The sequence below is a fragment of the Saimiri boliviensis genome, chromosome X (genome assembly GCF_048565385.1).
Source record: "Saimiri boliviensis isolate mSaiBol1 chromosome X, mSaiBol1.pri, whole genome shotgun sequence".
Taxonomy (NCBI): domain Eukaryota; kingdom Metazoa; phylum Chordata; class Mammalia; order Primates; family Cebidae; genus Saimiri; species Saimiri boliviensis.
Window position 1 is genome coordinate 60603268 of NC_133470.1, and position 19754 is coordinate 60623021.

At 40.4% G+C, this 19754-nt stretch overlaps 1 protein-coding gene across 2 annotated transcripts in view; it reads left to right on the top strand.

Annotated features, from left to right (window-relative positions):
* The window catches only part of OGT (O-linked N-acetylglucosamine (GlcNAc) transferase), a 42273-nt gene that overhangs the window by 10180 nt on the left and 12339 nt on the right, over positions 1-19754 (top strand). For both annotated transcript variants that reach the window (XM_003943099.4, XM_003943100.4), the window contains exons 4-15: positions 1708-1776; positions 5051-5167; positions 11972-12051; positions 12631-12826; positions 13426-13566; positions 14159-14259; positions 14427-14580; positions 14666-14767; positions 14964-15143; positions 16743-16901; positions 17062-17151; positions 18912-19037. In XM_003943099.4, coding sequence (XP_003943148.1) covers positions 1708-1776; positions 5051-5167; positions 11972-12051; positions 12631-12826; positions 13426-13566; positions 14159-14259; positions 14427-14580; positions 14666-14767; positions 14964-15143; positions 16743-16901; positions 17062-17151; positions 18912-19037 — 1515 coding nt within the window. The remainder of the gene's footprint in view (positions 1-1707; positions 1777-5050; positions 5168-11971; positions 12052-12630; positions 12827-13425; positions 13567-14158; positions 14260-14426; positions 14581-14665; positions 14768-14963; positions 15144-16742; positions 16902-17061; positions 17152-18911; positions 19038-19754) is intronic.

The following is a 19754-nucleotide window of genomic DNA, read 5'->3' on the forward strand; positions in this document are numbered from 1 at the left end:
CTTCTGAGAGTATAGTGTTAAAAAGTGCTTAGTCTAATTAGAGGAGAAGTCAAATAAGATTAATGGTACCTTTGATGTTTTGAGGATCAGTATTAGCCTTTTGTGCTAGAAGTGATGGGAGATAACCTTACTCTCTAGAACATCAGTCACTGCTTGAAGGACAGTACTGAGTCAGGGAGATCATGGAGCTGACCCAGTATGACTGACTGTAAGATTGTTGTGTGGCAGCCTATACTTTGTTGGCAGACTTTTTGGTTCGCCTGATGTATGATACTATACAACCACAAAAGCTGTTTATCAGAATTAATCCATTGATTCTGGAAACCATAATACAGTTAAAGAGCATATCATATGTACGATGATTCTTTGACATAGTTGACAAAATTTCACTTTGTAGGACTTAATTTAAGGCTCTTTCACCCACGGAACAGTTTGGAATAATTAGCATACTTCCTGTTGTCATTGTTTCTGCTTGTTGACTGATAGATGTGACTGACAGTGGCAAAATGGGGCAAATAAAAATTTAAGCTCTCTGTTCTGATGAGTGTCTCATCCTGATGAACGGACTGGTGAGTCAGATGACTGGCAGCACAATTGAGCTGCTAATAAAAAGCAGAGTCAACTGCTTTCATTATTCACCCACTCAACTCTAATGGCACTTAATACTAATGAGTAATCTAGTGGCAGGTGCCAGGATTGAGGCTTTGGTTGGATGGTAATCCTTTTGCCGGATAGTGAAATGAAGTCAGGGTTTCTAAATGTGCCTGTCATCCTAAGGGTAGGTTTGCTCATAGGTAGTCATTTGCTAAATATGTTTTTTTCCACTCTGGAAAATTTTAGGTCCTTGATACAGGAGTGATTCATCATAACCTTGAATATCATAGTTGGACAAATATTTGAGATATATATATATATATATTTCTTTCTTTCTTTCTTTTTTTTTTTTTGAGACAGAGTCTCTCTCTGTTGCCCAGGCTGGAGTACAGTGGCACAATCTCTGCTCACTGCAGTCTCTGCCTCCTGGGTTCAACTGATTCTCCTGCTTCAGCCTCCCAAGTAGCCGGGATTACAGGTGCACACCACCATGTCCAGCTAATTTTACATTTTTAGTAGAGACGGGGTTTCACCATGTTGGCCAGGTTGGTCTCAAACTCCTGACCTCAGGTGATACTCATGCCTCGGCCTCCCAAAGTGCTGGGATTACAGGCGTGAGCCACCATGCCCGGCCTGATATATATTTTTAGCATGACTGACATTTGGGGAGGAGAAAAGCTCTAGTAAGGTCCCGTAGTCTTTTATGTGAAATTAATGGGGCCAAATGCATTTTAAAATTCAGAATTTTTAGATTTTAGAAAGATAATGCCATATATTAAAACACCCAGACAGGTCTGGAGCAGTATCTTCTAGTAAAACACATTTATATTTCTGCAGCAAAAGATAGGCATTTTCATAGTAAGTGAGATAACTCAATTCTATAAATAGTTTCATGTCACTTAAGGTCAGGTTTAACCCTCAAATGAGTTTTTAGAATTTTTTGGAATTTGGAATTGTGGATAAGGAGTTGTGGTCCTGCACCGAAGTTTGTCAGGCAGTATCTTTAGTTGATAGAATAAAGTGGCAGAGAGCTAGATGCTTAAAAGTGATTTCAAGATATTTTTAATTGATAAAGAAGATATAATTAATGACAGAGTGTCTCTGGGTTTCTAGGATTTGTACTGTGTTCGCAGTGACCTGGGGAACCTGCTCAAAGCCCTGGGTCGCTTGGAAGAAGCCAAGGTAGGTGTTTGATAGAACACATTTAAACATCAGTGTTACGAAAACTTGTACTTTTTGCCAAGTCTTCAACTCTTCATTGAGCTATCTTCACAAAACAGTCCTTTGAAACTGAGGAAAACTGACGGCATGAATCGCCTCAGACTAGAGCAGGGCCAGGCTATGGCATATCTGTTCTAAATCTGGGGTAAAGCAAGAACCTGAACATTTTGGAGCCTTTCTGCTGAGCTAGACCATCTTTATAACAATGGGCTCCGTCATGATCTTATGTGGGAATAAATAACATTCCTTCAAATCTGAGGCTTGCCTGCTGGTGACAAGCAGAGCGCCTGTGATTTGGCTCAAGACTCCTATATGATGCAGGTGCCATTGAAAATGCTGCTCTTCTAAGTCCTTTGTGGCTTGTAAGTGGAGAAGAATTTCATCCAAATGTTACCCTGTAATACTGGCATTTAAAATTCTTATTTAACCTTCCTCCCTTCATCTTCCTCACCCTTTTTACAGTGGAAGAAAGGCTGTTAAAATGATTGCAAATTAATAATTGGAACATCCTGTCCCTTCTTGTCCCCACTCCCTTCCCAAGTTCCTTTTTCCTCTTTTCCAATCCTAGTTGTCTACCTTCTTTTCTTCCTCATTTCCTTCTTTTATTCCTTCCCACCCCAACCCCTTAAAAAAAAGGTCAGAAGGACAAAGCTGGTTTGTTTGGGAAATGGACTGATCGAAAGAAAACTTGCCAAAGTGGAAAGGTGGCTTTTAGCATTCTGTGTTTCCAAATAATGAATTTGAACACCAGGTTGGGTTAATTAAAGCTTTTGGTATAATTTAAAATTAAATTTATAAATGCAGTTGTCTTGTTACAAGCCACCTTACGCAACCGCGCTGCAGGGGTGAGGAGTGGGGAGAAACCAGAATGCTTCTGAAACTCCCACCTGTTGCTCTGAGCCCCACGCGCATGCTAATGCGTGGAGTGTATGCGCAGCGTAGCTGTCTGTTTGACTGCTTCATCCAGGGAGGGAGAAGGCTTTTCAGCACCATCTAATGTTATAAAAGGCACTAGTTTGAAGTGCATAGCTCATAAATTCTGCTGACATTTTGGATTAACCTTATGTAGGTTGCCAGCTAATGAATTGTAATTGATTTCAATCTTAGCTGATAAATCTAATTGGTAATTTATAGAACAAACATATGATAAGCTCCTATTAATTGTCACCCCACCAAGCGGACAGCTAACATGAATTGCACTTCACTGCAGCTTTAGAGATCGGTTTAGGCTGAGACGTTGCGCCTGCCTTAGGTTGCTGACTTCTTTATTTCAGAGCTCTGGAGACACCTAGTTTGAAAAATGTTATTCTGTTTTTTTGTGAGAACTTAGTAAACAAGAAAATACTCTTGAGTGAAATGCAATGTATTTCTTTTGTAATCAGTGCATTTAAAAATTCAAGCCAGCATATTCCTAGTAGATGGAAGCAAAATTAAGTTGTCTTTGTAGAAAATGAAGAGCCTTTCTTCCAGCAAAAATCCCTGCTGTATGCAATAGCCCTGATTAACCCTCTCCCTTCTGCATGTTTCCCATGTTACAGACTTGAGACTGTCCTCATTCCCATATGTAATAGACATCCAAAGAATTTCAATTGCTTTGTTGAACTTTTACTAATGATCTTGTTTTTATTTTCTCTCTTGTTTTTGGTTTTTCACCATTGATATTGTATTTAGAAGGTTTCAGGTGGGTGAAACCTCCTATTCCATGCGTAAGGTGCCTCGCTGAAGGGAGCTCGAGGCCTGGATCTAGGGCAGACACACAACCTCCTCCTCCTCTTCCAGCAAGGAACGCACCGAAAAGTCACATGATGAGAAATATGGTAACGGGTTTGTAACTGCCACAGCAAAACAATTTGCCTCCATGCCTGAATCTTCTGTCTTGTGGCTTCAGAAACAGCTTAAAATAATTTTATTTACAAGCAAGTTATGTAAGAGAATGTTTTATACTATAGCCACAATTCTGTCAAAGATAAGTAAAAGTTAATTGATATTAAAAATTATTAGAGATAATTTACTTAGTAAAAGCTTCTAACTCTTCTTGTTGTTCATTTTTTTTCCTTTTTTCTTCTTTGTTTGGATTGCAGCATTCTGCTCTTCTGATGATGAGCTGTGACCCTGCAGTAGCGCAAAGGCTGCGCAGCGTTAATGCGCATTGCGTGCGAATGAGCCCCTGTGAACGGTTGACTAGATGAGTAATCTGATTGACTGGCTCCCTCAGTCCTATTCTGTAGCCTTTTTGGATAAAATTGGGTTTTAACATACCTCGAGTCCAACTAATCTCATTAAACAAATATTCTTTATGGGCCTGTCTAGTAGATTAATGGATCTGGTTGGCCGTTTGCTGCGTCTAGGGGTGTTCTATGTAGCGCAGCAGTTCGCAGCGATTGCGCAGTGCGATGCTGTTAGGTTGCGCAAGCGATGTTTGCGCTCGCATTACAGGGACCTCAACCTAGGTGCAATCCTGTCATGTGAGGTTTCAGCTTCAGTCCTCCTTGGGAAATGGGCATTGTGAGAATGTAACTTAAAGCCTGGCTTTGTGATATCCAACCTGGCAGAAAGACATTTTTCTCCTCAGTAGCATAGTTTTGATGTTAGTGAGGAACATTGTTGAAGAGCAGCATTTCCCAAAATGTGTTTCATAGTATTTTAATAAAATGCCCAATGAGAGAAGAGTTCCATGGTCAACTAAGTTCAGGGAACCTTGTTATACTATTAAAGGCTTAGGGAAGTCCTATAGTAAAGAAACCTATTTTCCGAATTTATTTGATCATGAACTCCTCTTTTTTCAGCCGTACCTCTTAACGCCTCATAGAACACACTTTGGGAAATGGTGGGGGTAGGAAAACTTGGCCCCAGGTTGCGCCCTCTAGATAGCACTTAAAAACACGACAAAAGCCCTTAGTTGTTTGGGTAAGAGAACTACAGCATAGAGTCTTATAGCAACCGACTTCCTAGTTAAGTCCCAGTATAAGGGTTGGTCTTTGGTTGGCAGAACTGAACATGGTGGTTTGCACTTGGGTTCTGGTGGCGCAGGCGCAGGAGCAGCCAGCTGTGGCAGCGCATTAGTTTTGGCGCAAGCGAGCCTATGCTGCAGGGTCACTTTTGGCTGGTCAGAGAAGGAATAATGATATCACCTTCTTCCCCCCCTCCCTCCAATCTTTTTTTTTTCCCTTTACAAATTTTCCCCTTTCCCTTTACCTCCTTTCCCTCCCATCTTCTTTCATTAACCCCTCCTAAGGCATGTTATTTGAAAGCAATTGAGACGCAACCGAACTTTGCAGTAGCTTGGAGTAATCTTGGCTGTGTTTTCAATGCACAAGGGGAAATTTGGCTTGCAATTCATCACTTTGAAAAGGTTAGTCATTACATTAATAATTGGTATTTTTTGAAGTGCTTACATGTGTAGAGTGTTTTTACTAGAACTAAGTAACAGGTCTTAACCAGTCATATGATATCTTTCTCTGGCAGTATAGGCAGTACATGACTTACAGCAAACAATGATTTGGCTTAAATATTTTTTCAAATTTATAGTGGTGCAAAAGAGATACACATTCAATAGAAATCTTAAACTTTTAGTAACCATGTAGCCATTCTGGTTTTCCCTTTGAGTAGAACCTTCAGTAAATTACATGAGCTACCCAACACACTATTGTAAAATAAAAAGGAGGCTGAGGCAGGAGGATCACTTGGGCATGGGAGTTAGAGGCTGCAGTGAACTATGACCATGCCACTGCAATTAGCCTGAGTGACAGAGTGAGGCCCTTTTTCTAAGATTAAAAAATAAAAAGATACCATAAAGACACATTCATGCATATGTTCATCATGGCACTTTTCACAATAGCAGAGACATGGAATTAACCTAGATGCCCATCAACGGTGGGCTAAAGAAAATGGTACATATATGCCATGGAATACCATGCAGCCATCAAAAATGAAATCATGTCCTTTGCAGTAACATGGATGCAGCTGGAGGTCATTATCCTAAGTGAATTAACGCAGGAACAGGAAACAAAATAACTGCATGTTTTCACTTATAAGTGGGAGCTAAGCATTGGGTACACATAGACACAAAGGGGAACAGCGGACAGTGGTGCTTACTTGAGGGTAGAGGGTGGGAGGAGGGTGAGGGTAGAAAAACTGCTTACTGGTTACTGTGCTCACTACCTGGGTGAGAAAATCATTTGTATAGCAAATTGCTGTGACACAATTTACTCATGTAACAAACCTGCATGTGTACCCCGAACCTAAAATAAATGTTGGAATTAAAATAAAACTCATATTAAAGTTTACAAAAAGGGCTTTGTGTTAGATAATTTTGCTCAACTATAGGCTCATCTAAGTGTTCTGAGCATGTTTAAAATTATGCTAGGTGGGCCAGGTGCAGTAGCTCACACCTGGGATCCCAGTGCTTTGGGAGGCTGAGGAGGGCAGATTGCTTGAACTTAGGAGTTCAAGACCAGCCCGGACAACATAATGAGACCCTGTCTCTACAGAAATTAGCTGGGTGTGGTGGTGGCATTCCTGTAGTCCCAGCCATTTGCAGGGCTGAGGTGGGAAGATTGCTTGGGCCCAGGAGCTGGAGGCTGCTGTGAGCTGAGATTGCACCACTGTACTCCAGCCTGGGCAACAAAGTGAGACCCCTGTCTCAAAAAAAAAAAAAAAAGACTAAGCTAGGATGTTTGGTGTTTTAAATGTATTTCAACTTAAGATATTTTCAATTTATGATGGGTGTATCAGAACATAACCCTATCCTAAGTTGAGGAACATCTTTATTGCAGTATTTGCTGGATACTACGTGGTATGGCAGTTTCTGGTTTGTGTTCAGAATGTACTTTAGGCTGTGTGCAGTGGCTCACACCTGTCATCCAGTACTTTGGGAGGCTGAGGTGGGAGGATTGCTTAAGCCTAGTAGTTTGAGACCAGCCTGGGCAACATAGTAAGACCCTATCTCTACAAAAAATATACAAAAAATAGCCAGGAGTGGTGGCACACGCCCATAGTCACAGCTACTGGGGAGGGTGACATGGGAGGATAACCTGAAGTTGAGAGTTTGAGTCTGTATTGAGCTGTAATCATGCCACTGCACTCCAGCCTGGCTGACGGACTGAGACCCTGTCTCAAATAAAATATACTTTAGTAATTAAAAATGATTTTTATAAATGGGCTTTTAAGAAGCAAGGCTTCTTGGTGAAACGGCAGATTCCAGGTCTAGGGCAGGAAATGGAAAAAAATTTTTGAAATGCCTTGTTACACCAGAAAGCCAGGAAGCTTTGACATTGTGTCAAAAGGACTTGGGAAGTAACTTAAGGAGGCTCCCACTGGCTAAAGATGGGGACTTGAGCATCAATAGGAATAATAACTGAAATATACTGAAACTTATCAAGTATGTTTAAATCTGTGAGCTCATAATTATGCTAAAAAATTCATTGGTCACCTTTGGAAGGCTTATAAGGAGTAATTCATTTGAAAACTGGTTAAAAAGGGAAGAATAAAGCTTTTGAGGAACCTCTGTACTGTTTCCCTAAATGGCTATACTAATTTATACTTTCCCCATCAGTTACAAAGCTTCCCTTATCTTTACATCCTCACTAACACTTGTTATTTATTGTCTTTTTGTTAATAGCCATACTAACAGGTATGAGATGCTAACTCATTATGGTTTTATTTTACATTTCCCTGATGATTAGTGATGTTGAAAATATTTTTATATATCTGCTTGCCTTTTTTTTGTTTTTGTTTTTTTGAGACGAGGTCCTGCTCTGTTGCCCAGGCTGGAGTGCAGTGGTGTCATAATAGCTCACTGCAACCTCAAACTCCTGGGCTCAAGTGGTCCTCCCACCTCAGCCTCCCAAAGTGTTGGGGTTACAGACATGAGCCACTGTGCCTGGCCTGTACTACTTTTAAGAAATGTCTATTTAGGCTGGGTGTGGTGGCTTACACCTGTAATCCCAGCACTTTGGGAGGCCAAGGTGGGTGGGTCACCTGAGGTCAGGAGTTTGAGACCAGCCTGGCCAACATGGTGAAACCCTGTCTCTATTTAACAAACAAACAAACAACAACAACAAAAAAAAAAAAAAAAAAAAAAAAGAAAGAAATGTCTGTTTAGATCCTTTGCCTGTATCTTAATGGGCATATTTGCTACTGAGTTGAGTTCCTTATCCCTTTATCAGATGCAGTTTGCAAATGCTTTCTCCTAACCTGTGGGTTGCCTATTCATTCTGTTGTTTACTGTGCAGAAGCTTTTTAGTTTGATGCAGTCTTGCATATCTTTGCTTTTGTTGTTTGTACTTTATGCTAAGTGAAGCCAGGCACAGAAAGTTAAAGTGATATAATATACTTATATCACTTATTTGTGGAATCTAAAAAAGTGGAATCTAAAAAATCTCATAGAAACAGAGTAGAAAGGTGGTTACCAGAGGCTTGCAGGGAGGAGGAGGGATGGAGAAAAGGGAGCTATTGATCAAAGGACACAAAGTTTCAGTTAGACTGGAGGAATGCTTTAGTTAAAGATCTGTAGTACTGCATGTTGACCACAGTTGTTAATAATGTATATTTCAAAATTGCAAAAAGAACAGATTTTTAATGTCCTCGACCACAAAAAATAGTGAGGTAATGGATATGTTAATTAGCTTTGTTGAATCCTTCTACAATGTATATATGGATCAAACCATCACATTGTACCTCATAAATATACACAATTATATGTCAACTTAAAACTTAAAAATTAGAAGAATAAAGCATTTGTCTTCCCTCTCCTGTATGAACTGGACCATGGAATAACCCAATAGTTGACGGGGGAAGTTTATCTTTATAAAAGCATTCCAGCTAATAAGTGAAGAAGGAATGATAGAATATCACTGTTAATAGTTTAAGCGTTTATCAGTGACAAAAAAGAGCTACAGTCAGGTATTAAGTATCTTGTGGTAAACAATCTCACTGGTGAAATAGTCTTACAAAAAGAAAATAACACAAATCTAATTAAGCTTCTAGTTCTACCTACCAATTTACAGGTGATACATGGGACAGGAAACATATTAAAGGATGCCATAGGGATGCAGTCAGCAAAATTCAAACTTTGGGAAGTTGACCTTACTTCAACAAATTGTAGTAATAAAAATGGAGATTTAAATTAAACTTTTAGGCCAGGTATGGTGGCTCACGCATGTAATCTCACCACTTTGGGAGGCCGAGGTGGATGGATCGCTTGAGGTCGGGAGTTGGAGACCAGCCTGGCCAACATGTGAAACCCCGTCTCTACTTAAAATAAAACAAAAACAAAACAAAAATCTGGGTGTGGTGGCCTGTGCATGTAATCCCAGCTACTTGGGAGCTGAGGCAGGAGAATCACTTAAACCCAGGAGGTGGAGGTTGCTGTGAGCTGAAATCATGCCACTGCACTCCAGCCTGGGTGACAGAGTAAGTGAGACTCCGTCTCAAAAATAAATAAACTTTTAAAGAATTAAAAGAAACTCAAACACATGGACAAATTATATGGGTCTTATTTGGATCCTGACTCAGTTAATGAGAAATTGGAACACTGAATGGTTGGTTGGTTGGTTTTGTTTTGTTTTGTTTTTTGAGATAGGGTCTCACACTATTGCCCAGGCTGGAGTATAGTGGTGTGATCTCAGCTCACTGCAGCCTTTACCTCCAGAGCTCAAGTGATTCTCTTGCCTCAGCCTCTGGAGTAGCTGGGACTACAGGCCTGCACCATCATGCCCGGCTAATTTTTTGTATTTTTAGTAGAGACAGGGTTTTGCTGTGTTGCCCAGGCTGGTCTTGAACTCCTAAACTCAGTCAATCTGCCTGCCTAGGCCTCCCAACGTGCTAGGATTGGCATGAGCCACCACACCCGACCATTAAGGAATTGCTGTCTTTTTTTTTTTTTTATTGTTGTTAGGTATGGTAATGGTATTGTGGTTAGGTTGGGAGGAAAAAGCATTCTTGTCTTGTCCCTGAGATGCATATTGAAATATTTTGGAATGGGATATGTCTGGGCTTTGCTTCAAAATGATCTGGGAAGAGGGGGAGTAGGTTGGAGTATAGATTAAATAAGATTGAACATGATATATGAATTGTTGAAAATGGATAATGGAGACTTGGGAGTTATCTTCCTCTGCTTTTGTGTGTGTTTAAACATTTCTCTTATAAAGTTGAAAAGTTTTTTTTGAATGTTTGGGGTAGACCGCTATCACTGTAGACAATCTAAATTAAATGCATCATGCCATGTTTGCTAGAGTTGCCATCTAAGTGAAGATGAAGTGTTCTTTATTTTTTATTATTTTTATTTATTTATTTATTTAATTTGAGACAGAGTCTCGCTCTGTCACCCAGGCTGGAGTGCAGTGGCGTGATCTCGGCTCACTGCAATCTCTGCCTCCCAGGTTCAAGCAATTCTCCTGCCTCAGCCTCACAAGCAGCTGGGATTACAGGCGTTTGCCTCCATGCCCGCCTAATTTTCTTGTATTTTTAGTAGAGACAGGGTTTCGCCCTGTTGGCCAGGCTGGTCTCGAACTCCTGGCCTCAAGTGACTCACCCACCTTGGCCTCCCAAAGTGCTGAGATTACAGGCATGAGTTACTGTGCCCAGCAGAGGAAGTATTCTTTATCAATGTTTAATAAACAGTGTCTTAAATACCTTTTTAAAAATTTTTTTGACACAGTTTTGCTCTGTTGCCCAGGTTGGAGCGCAGTGGGACAATCTTGGTGCACTGCAACTGCTGCCTCTTGGGTTCAAGCAATTCTCATGCCTCAGCCTCCCAAGTAGCTGGGACTACAGGTGCGCATAACCACGCCCAGCTAATTTTTGTATTTTTAGTAGAGATGGGATTTCACCATGTTGGCCAGGATGGTTTCAATCTCTTGACCTCGTGATCTGCCTGCCTCAACCTCCCAAAGTGCTGGGATTACAGGCATGAGCCACTGTGCCTGGCCTATCCTGATCTTTTATAAACTCCTCATGTGCAACCAAGGAAGGGAACTGCTGATCAAGAAAGATACTCCTATAATATGGTAAATGCAAACTTTAATCAAAACACTGGCTGGGTGCAGTGACTCACACCTGTAATCTCAGCACATTGGGAGGGTAAGGCAGGTGGATCACTCGAGGTCAGGAGTTCAAGACCTTCCTGGCCAACATGGCAAAACTCCACTCCAGCCTGGTGACAGAGCAAGATTCTATCTCAAAAAAAAAAAAAAAAAAAAAAAAAAGGCCGTGTGCCATGGCTCAAGCCTATAATCCATGCACTTTGGGAGGCCGAGATGGGCGGATCGCCTGAGGTCAGGAGATCGAGACCATCCTGGCCAGCATGGTAAAACGCCGTCTCTACTAAAAACACAAAAATTAGCTGAGTGGGGGCCTTTAATTCCAGCTGCTTGGGAAACTGAGGCAGGAGAATCGCTTGAACCCGGGAGGCAGAGGTTGCAGTGAGCTGAGATCTCACTATTGCACTCCAGCCTGGGCAACAGAGCGAGACTGTCTCAAAAAAAAAAGATCTGGATATCCTGACCCTGTCTTCAGAGGGTCTGATTTAACTGGCCTGTGATAGAGCTCAGGTACGTTTTCTAGGAGGTAAATTCCTAATATACTGCCAGGGTTGAGAATCATTGCTCCAGATATATCCAGCTATGTTTCAAGACAACATGACAGCTATTTGGATGACACCATTTAATGGGTAGTTGGTTAGTATCTCCTTGAAGTATTATATCTTACTGTGTGTACAGCTCTAATTGAATGTCTTAATAAGGTCTTGCTGAGTGTAAGTTGTATGCATACAACTGAGGTTTGTATTTCCTTTTTGGTAAGAGTTTGCTGCCTCTTTTGCCACTATTTTTTTAGAAGAGTTAGACTGGTTAATTTTGAGTAAAATAGGGCCAATCATTAGAAATATTCAGTTTAATGAAATTGGAGCAGGCCCAATTTTTAATTTTTCTCTTTAGGACCCATTTTGCTTATGAGAACATGAGGCATGAGAAGTTATTTTGGTAATGTTGAGGTTTGTAAAAATAGTGAGAAGGCACTAAATAAATAATTGGTTTATTAAAATGAAATGTAATTGAGAGTCTGAAAGGACCTTGGAATAAAAAAAAAAAAATTGTAATTGGGATGTTGATCTGGTGAAATCCTAACTTGCTCTGAGTAACTGTCTTGAAATTTTTAGGCTGTCACCCTTGACCCAAATTTTCTGGATGCTTATATCAATTTAGGAAATGTCTTGAAAGAGGCACGAATTTTTGACAGGTGAGAGAATGTTTTGTTTAATAAATTTTCTTGAATCTTTGTTGTATTGACACTTGACAGTTTGGACCGAAATGATGACAATGGTCCATTGAAATACATCTGCCTTTTCTAGTATGTTGTTGTTCCCTGCCCATGATGTCTGCTGTGTTGCCTTTTCTTTATAGGTGTTGTTTGTTGCCTGACTTTTTGTTGTTGGCTTTCCTCAAAGCCATTAATTATCCTTCTCATTGGGAGTTTAGTTGAAACATTTTTATTGTAAAATGGTAGAAATGGTTCTTTCTTAGACTAAATTATCCTTCGATCTGATTTAGAAAGCAAAGTAAATCCTGACTTAACTTTTTTTGTTGTCAGAGGAAAGCCTGTTTTTTATGTGGGAGTAGAAAATTTCTCAGTGTAAAGACACATTTTATAAAGGTGTAATTTTGGTTTGAGGTTAAAATATAATACAGCATGAATTATGTAATTACAGTGACTTGATATATTTGATATAATACAGCTTGAATGAGTTGTAACAAACCATCTGTTAAGAATGAGTTATATTTTATGTGTGTGTGTGTGTGTGTGTGTGTTTATTTACAGAGCTGTGGCAGCTTATCTTCGTGCCCTAAGTTTGAGTCCAAATCATGCAGTGGTGCACGGCAACCTGGCTTGTGTATACTATGAGCAAGGCCTGATAGATCTGGCAATAGACACCTACAGGAGGGCTATTGAACTACAGCCACATTTTCCTGATGCTTACTGCAATCTAGCCAATGCTCTCAAAGAGAAGGGCAGTGTAAGGATTTTTACTCATTCTATTTTTTTGTTATCTGGTAGGATTCAGAGTCTTTTCTGGCCAGGTGTCAAAGGGAAGCCTATTTTTTATGTGGGAGTAGAACACTCATACTTGTAATGCCAGCATTTTGGGAGACCGAGATGGGAGGATTTCTTGAGCCTAGAACTTCGAGCCCAGCCTGGGCAACATGCTGAAACCCTATCTCTACAAGAAATATAAAAATTAGCTGGGCATGGTGGCACAAAACTGTAGTTCCAGCTCCTTGGGAGGCCGAGGTGGGAGGATCAATTGAGTCCTGGGAGGTCGAGGCTGCAGTGAGCCATGATTGTGCCACAGCACTCCAGCCTGGGCAACAGAGTGAAACCCTGTCTCAAAAAATTACAAAAGCCAAAAAACAGCAAAAAAGAAAAGTCTTTTGTACAAGTATTGAGATGGTATATTGGTTTACTTTAGAGTTTTGGTTGAGGATAAGAATACCAAAAAATACCAATTTTCTGTAGTATTACCAGTCAATAGGTTTAATAAAGCAATTATTAGAAGAGTATCAGTGGAGGCTTTATGATTCTCTGTAGTTTTGAAGACTTTGTTTTGTTTTCTAGGTTGCTGAAGCAGAAGATTGTTATAATACAGCTCTCCGTCTGTGTCCCACCCATGCAGACTCTCTGAATAACCTAGCCAATATCAAACGAGAACAGGGAAACATTGAAGAGGCAGTTCGCTTGTATCGCAAAGCATTAGAAGTATGTGAGGGTGGTGTACCTGGGCGTTTAGTGTGATAGTAGAGGGAAAGCAGTTAACCATTATCCACCTGTTTTGTAAAGATAGTAGTTGAACCATTTAAAAGAGGATTATTTAAAAAAAGGATTATTCATTGAAATAATAATTGAGTAACTAAGGTATGATGTGAGGTCCTAGGTGACATTTCAGAAAATCCCTGTATTCAGAGTTCATTATTCTATGGATAAGATCTGTACAAAAAAATTAAACATTAACCCACAGTTCAAGAGAAGTTACCAATAAGTATATAATTTTAGTGCCTGATGGCTGTATGGTAGTGGTTAGTAGATGTGGTAGGAGTTTAGCAGAGAGAGATTTCAGTGGTATTGGAGTAGTCAGGATAAACTAAGAGGAGAAGAGGTGTACCTCATTATGTTTGAAACAAGAGTTACAAAATAGAGGAAGAGGTAGAATTTCAGAATGAGTAGACTTGGAAAAGTAGAGACAAGTTTAGAGGTGTAAATGTACTTGAGCAAAGTTCTTAAGGTTGTGGTGAGTTATTGCTGCTGCTTTAGCAATTTTTTTAACCTCAGTTACGATCTTGATTCTTTATAGGTCTTCCCAGAGTTTGCTGCTGCTCATTCAAATTTAGCAAGTGTACTGCAACAGCAGGGAAAACTGCAGGAAGCTCTGATGCATTATAAGGAGGCTATTCGGTAAGAGACACTAACAGCCTTATTTTAAAAATTATTTTTAATTTAAAAATGTTTGATATTTGGCACATTGTAGGTGCTAAAATGGCTTTAACAACAGAATAAATTAACATTACAATAGGTTAAAGATTTTTGTATTAGAGAAATAAAACCTTTGGCTTCTCTTTTAGAATCAGTCCCACCTTTGCTGATGCCTACTCTAATATGGGAAACACTCTAAAGGAGATGCAGGATGTTCAGGGAGCCTTGCAGTGTTATACGCGTGCCATCCAAATTAATCCTGCATTTGCAGATGCACATAGCAATCTGGCTTCCATTCATAAGGTACTACTGTTTAGTATAATATATGCAGCTTAGCACCTAAAATTTAATTTTTGGAAACTTTTTACCATCCTGCTTTATTTTCCAGGATTCAGGGAATATTCCAGAAGCTATAGCTTCTTATCGCACGGCTCTGAAACTTAAGCCTGATTTTCCTGATGCTTATTGTAACTTGGCTCATTGCCTGCAGGTAAAGAATAACAGGCCAGCAATTCGCTCTCAGTGTTGTAATAGATTTTTAATTGTTATGTCCCATAAGAATCCAAGCCTGACTGGAAACAGTATTTTTAATAGGCTATCTGACATTGCTTTAGGCCAAAGACATATCAAATATTAAATCCCGAAATGGGGCTTTCTGGATAATAACTTCTTTCTGCTTTCTCTAGATTGTCTGTGATTGGACAGACTATGATGAACGAATGAAGAAGTTGGTCAGTATTGTGGCTGACCAGTTAGAGAAGAATAGGTTGCCTTCTGTGCATCCTCATCATAGTATGCTATATCCTCTTTCTCATGGCTTCAGGAAGGCTATTGCTGAGAGGCATGGGAATCTCTGCTTAGATAAGGTGTGTTTCTTTTGTTTTAATCTTTTTGTTGAAAACTAAAACACAAATACAGAAAACTGTGCAAATCAAATCTGTGGCTTAATGATTATAAAGTGAACACCACCTAGGTTGAGAAATAAAACTTTGGTGAGCCACTTCAGAGCCCCTTCCATTGTGTCCTGTCTTGAGTATAACCCCCTGCACTTCATAGGACGGAATCCTTAACTCCTTAACTTAAACACTAACAGTAGACTGATGGTACTTTTCTTTAAGTTGAAAGCCATAATTTGTTTTTCTTTTTCTTTTTTTTTTTTGTTTCTGAGACAGGGTCTTGCTCGGTCACCCAGGCTGGGGTGCAGTGGTGTGATCATGGCTCACTGCAGCCTCGCCCTCCCCAAGCTTAGGTGATCCTCACACCTCAGCCTCCTGAGTAGCTGGGACTACAGGCGCATGCCACCACACCTAATTTTGTATTTTTTGTAGAGATGAGGTTTTACTATGTTGCCCAAGCTGGTCTTGAACCTCTGGACTGAAGTGATCTGCCCACCTCACCCTCCCAAAGTGCTGGGATTGCGGGTTTGAGCCACTGCGCCTGGCCAGCCATCATGGAGTGCTTGGTATTTTGTATTCACCTTTGAGAATTAGAGCACTACTTGATCAAGGATTGGATCAAAGATTGGAGAATAGAGTACTAGGTGTAATTTTGTTTTTTGTTTTTGTTTCTGTTTTTGTTTTGAGACAGAGTGTCTCTCTCACCCAGACTGGAGTGCAGTGGCGTGATCTCAGCTCAGTGCAACCTCTGTCTCCCAGATGAAAGTGATTCTCGTGCCTCAGCCTCCTGAATAGCTAGGATTATAGGCGTGTGCCACCACGCCTGGCTAATTTTTGTATTTTTAGAAGAGATGGGGCTTTGCCATGTTAGGCTGGTCTTGAACTCCTGACCTCAGGTGATCTGCCTGCCTCAGCCTCCCAAAGTGCTGGGATTATAGGCGTGAGCCACTGCATCAGGCCATAATTTTGTTTTTAGAAAATGTTTCCCTGTAGAATTTTCTAAAATGCTGGAAGGTTTATCATGCTCTGTTTGTACTGCTTCGTATCTACAAGTTTTAGATTTGCTCACACTTTTTGAGACAGGGTCTTACTCTGTTGCCCAGGCTGGAGTGCAGTGGCACAATCTTGGCTCACTGCAACCTCCATCTCCTGGGTTCAGGTGATTCTCCCACCTCAGCCTCCCAGGTAGCGGGGACTACAGCACACACCACCAAACAAGGCTAATTTTTGGTGTTTTTGTTTTTTTGTTTTTTATTTTTTATCAGTAGAGATGGGATTTCGCCATGTTGGCCAGGCTGGTCTTGAACTCCTGACCTCAAGCAGTCCACCCACCTTGGCCTCCCAGAGTGCTGAGATTTGCTCATGCCTTTTATAGATCTCAAGAGCAGGTCAAAGTATGAAACATATTACATAAAGTGCTGAGGTTCCAGGTTCTCTCTGGCAATATTAATTAAATGCTCTGGGCAGACCTTTTTCAACAGGTGTGAGGTATAGGTTTGGCGTGTTTTTCGACAGTTTTCCTAGATTGAAATTTATATTTTACTAACAATCATTGGATTCTGTTGATAGATTAATGTTCTTCATAAACCACCATATGAACATCCAAAAGACTTGAAGCTCAGTGATGGTCGGCTGCGTGTAGGATATGTGAGTTCCGACTTTGGGAATCATCCTACTTCTCATCTTATGCAGTCTATTCCAGGCATGCACAATCCTGATAAATTTGAGGTAAGACTAGTGTTTCTCTAAAATTACTATTTGTTTAAAGAGAAAAACCCACAATGTTGGCTTGTCACCATAAGGCATGGAAACCCAGTGTCTTTTGGAAAGATTTGAACTGGAAAGGTTTGAGCCAGTGTTATTAAATATGCCATGTGCTGCCTTTCAGGTGTTCTGTTATGCCCTGAGCCCAGATGATGGCACAAACTTCCGAGTGAAGGTGATGGCAGAAGCCAATCATTTCATTGATCTTTCTCAGGTAGATGAAACTCTCATACTTTAACTTTTTATTTTGAGCAAGTTTAAATAAAACTATTAGCATATAGTTTAGTTTTGTAGGTGTTAAATGCTATAGTACCACATATAGGCAATTGTGTTGATCTTATTTCCTTGGTTATTTATGTTAATCAGCATCGCTTTTGCTGAGGTAGCAAATGAAACAGAAATGTGTTATGCTTGTGGTTGGACATACAGCTTTTCTAGAGATTGAGCCAGCACTTGTGACAGAAGATACTTAATAAATATTGACAAAATGGTGACTTGGGAGAAGAATAAATAGGTCTTTTAAAGAAAATAGATGAAGTATGGTTCATCAGTTTCCATGGGCCTTTGCCTTTGGTTTTCTTTATTTCTGTAGTTGTTCTATTGTTGCATCCTCTCTGAGAGTTTTATGATAAATTAAGATTGAAACTTGTGGGGGAATTCATTTGCTGAGCGTGTAGGCTACAGTTTTTTCCTTTGTAGTCTATTAGCCACTTTGACTAATAGGGATAATACACTCTTTACATAGTGTGTGTGTGTGTACACATGTATGTACATACACATGCAGGTATGGTATGTATGCATATGTTTAGAAATATATGCATGTATGTATATATATATGAATCATCGAAGTCCTAGCAGAAAGGTTGTAAGACTTCTCATTAAATAAATAGTATGCACCAACAAATTTTGTACTATAGCTGTTGCTTCAAAAGTATGCCTGGCCATTTTTGATATACAGTTGGACTCTTTGTGACCAAGAAGCATACCTCTTCCTACATCTAAGGTCTTCAGAGGCTCACTGCTAATTGCCTACAGTCTAAACTCTTCAGCATAGCTTTTGTAACCTTTCTCTGTTTGCCACAACTTTGTCGATACTTTCACCTACCATTCAACATCATATATACCCATACCAAATAGAAGTGAAATACTCACCATTTAAAAAATTTTTTTTTTGAGACAGAGTTTCGCTCTTGTTGCCCAGGCTTGAGTGCAGTGGCGTGATCTCGGCTCACTGCAACCTCCACCTCCCAGGTTCAAGTGATTCTCTTGCCTCAGCCTCCCAAGTAGCTGATATTATTACAGGTGCCTGCTACCACACCCTGCTAATTTTTGTATTTTTAGTAGAGATGGGGTTTCACCATGTTGGCCAGGCTGGTCTTGAACTCCTGACCTCAGGTGATCCACCCGCCTTGGCCTCCCAAAGGGCTGAGATTATAGGCATGAGCCACCATGTCTGGCTTACTCACTATTTTTTAAACTCCCTCACATTTTAGTTCTTCACTCATACTTTTCTCTAATGAGATTGCATTCTGTTAAACTCCTTCAAACTCCTGTTCATCTTTGAAGGCCTAATTAGAATACCAATTCTAAGCTGGATGCAGTGGCTGACACCTATAATCCTTTGAGAGGCTGAGGTGGGAGGATTGCCTGAGGCCAGTTTGAGACCATCATGGGAAAATAGACCCTGTCCCTACCTTAAAAAAAAAAAATTACAAATTTCAAATACCAGTTTCTCTATGAAATGTTACTCATACATTCAATCCAGAAGTGAACTCTCCTTCCTCTGCGTTCTGTTTCCGTAATGCTTTGGGCCCATTTTAATGGCACTCAACCATATTTGTGTCTGAATTAATGTAGTTAATTTGTGTTCTTGTCACTTTTCCATCTGGGAATCTGAATTCTGTTAAATGCCATTAAAAGTAAGGAAACTGATCTGAGATTATACATAGTGAGTTTTTATTTTCTATTCTGTAGATTCCATGCAATGGAAAAGCTGCTGATCGCATCCATCAGGATGGAATTCATATCCTTGTAAATATGAATGGCTATACCAAGGGTGCTCGAAATGAGCTCTTTGCTCTCAGGCCAGCTCCTATTCAGGTAAACAGATTAATAGTCATCACTCATAACATGCTAAGAAGACGGTGATGTGCTTCTTTTTTTTTTTTTTTTTTTTTTAAATGAGACGGAGTTTCGCTCGTCACCCAGGCTGGAGTGCAATGGCGCGATCTCGGCTCACCGCAACCTCCGCCTCCTGGGTTCAGGCAATTCTCCTGCCTCAGCCTCCCGAGTAGCTGGGATTACAGGCACGCGCCACCATGCCCAGCTAATTTTTAGTATTTTTAGTAGAGACGGGGTTTCAGCATGTTGACCAGGATGGTCTCGATCTCTCGACCTTGTGATCCACCCGCCTCAGCCTCCCAAAGTGCTGGGATTACAGGCTTGAGCCACCGCGCCCGGCGGTGATGTGCTTCTTTTCCTACCTCTGGTTAACTGATATTTGAAAATGTAGGGCAGACATGCTTTATTTTTTTAACCTTTTTAGGTTGTTGAAATGCACAGGGACAAAAAGAGTGTAGAGCACAATGCTTACAGGTACATGTATATAGAGACATGCAATTCATGGTTGGGTATAAACAGTTTACTCTGTCTTGCAAATTTGAAGAACATTTTAGCATTTTGAAAGTTAGTCTAAAATACAGGCCGAGAATGGTGGCTCATGCCTATAATCCCAGCACTTTGGGATGCTGAGGCAGGAGAATCATCTGAAACCAGGAGTTTGAGACCAGCCTGGGCAACAAGGCAAAACACCCTCTT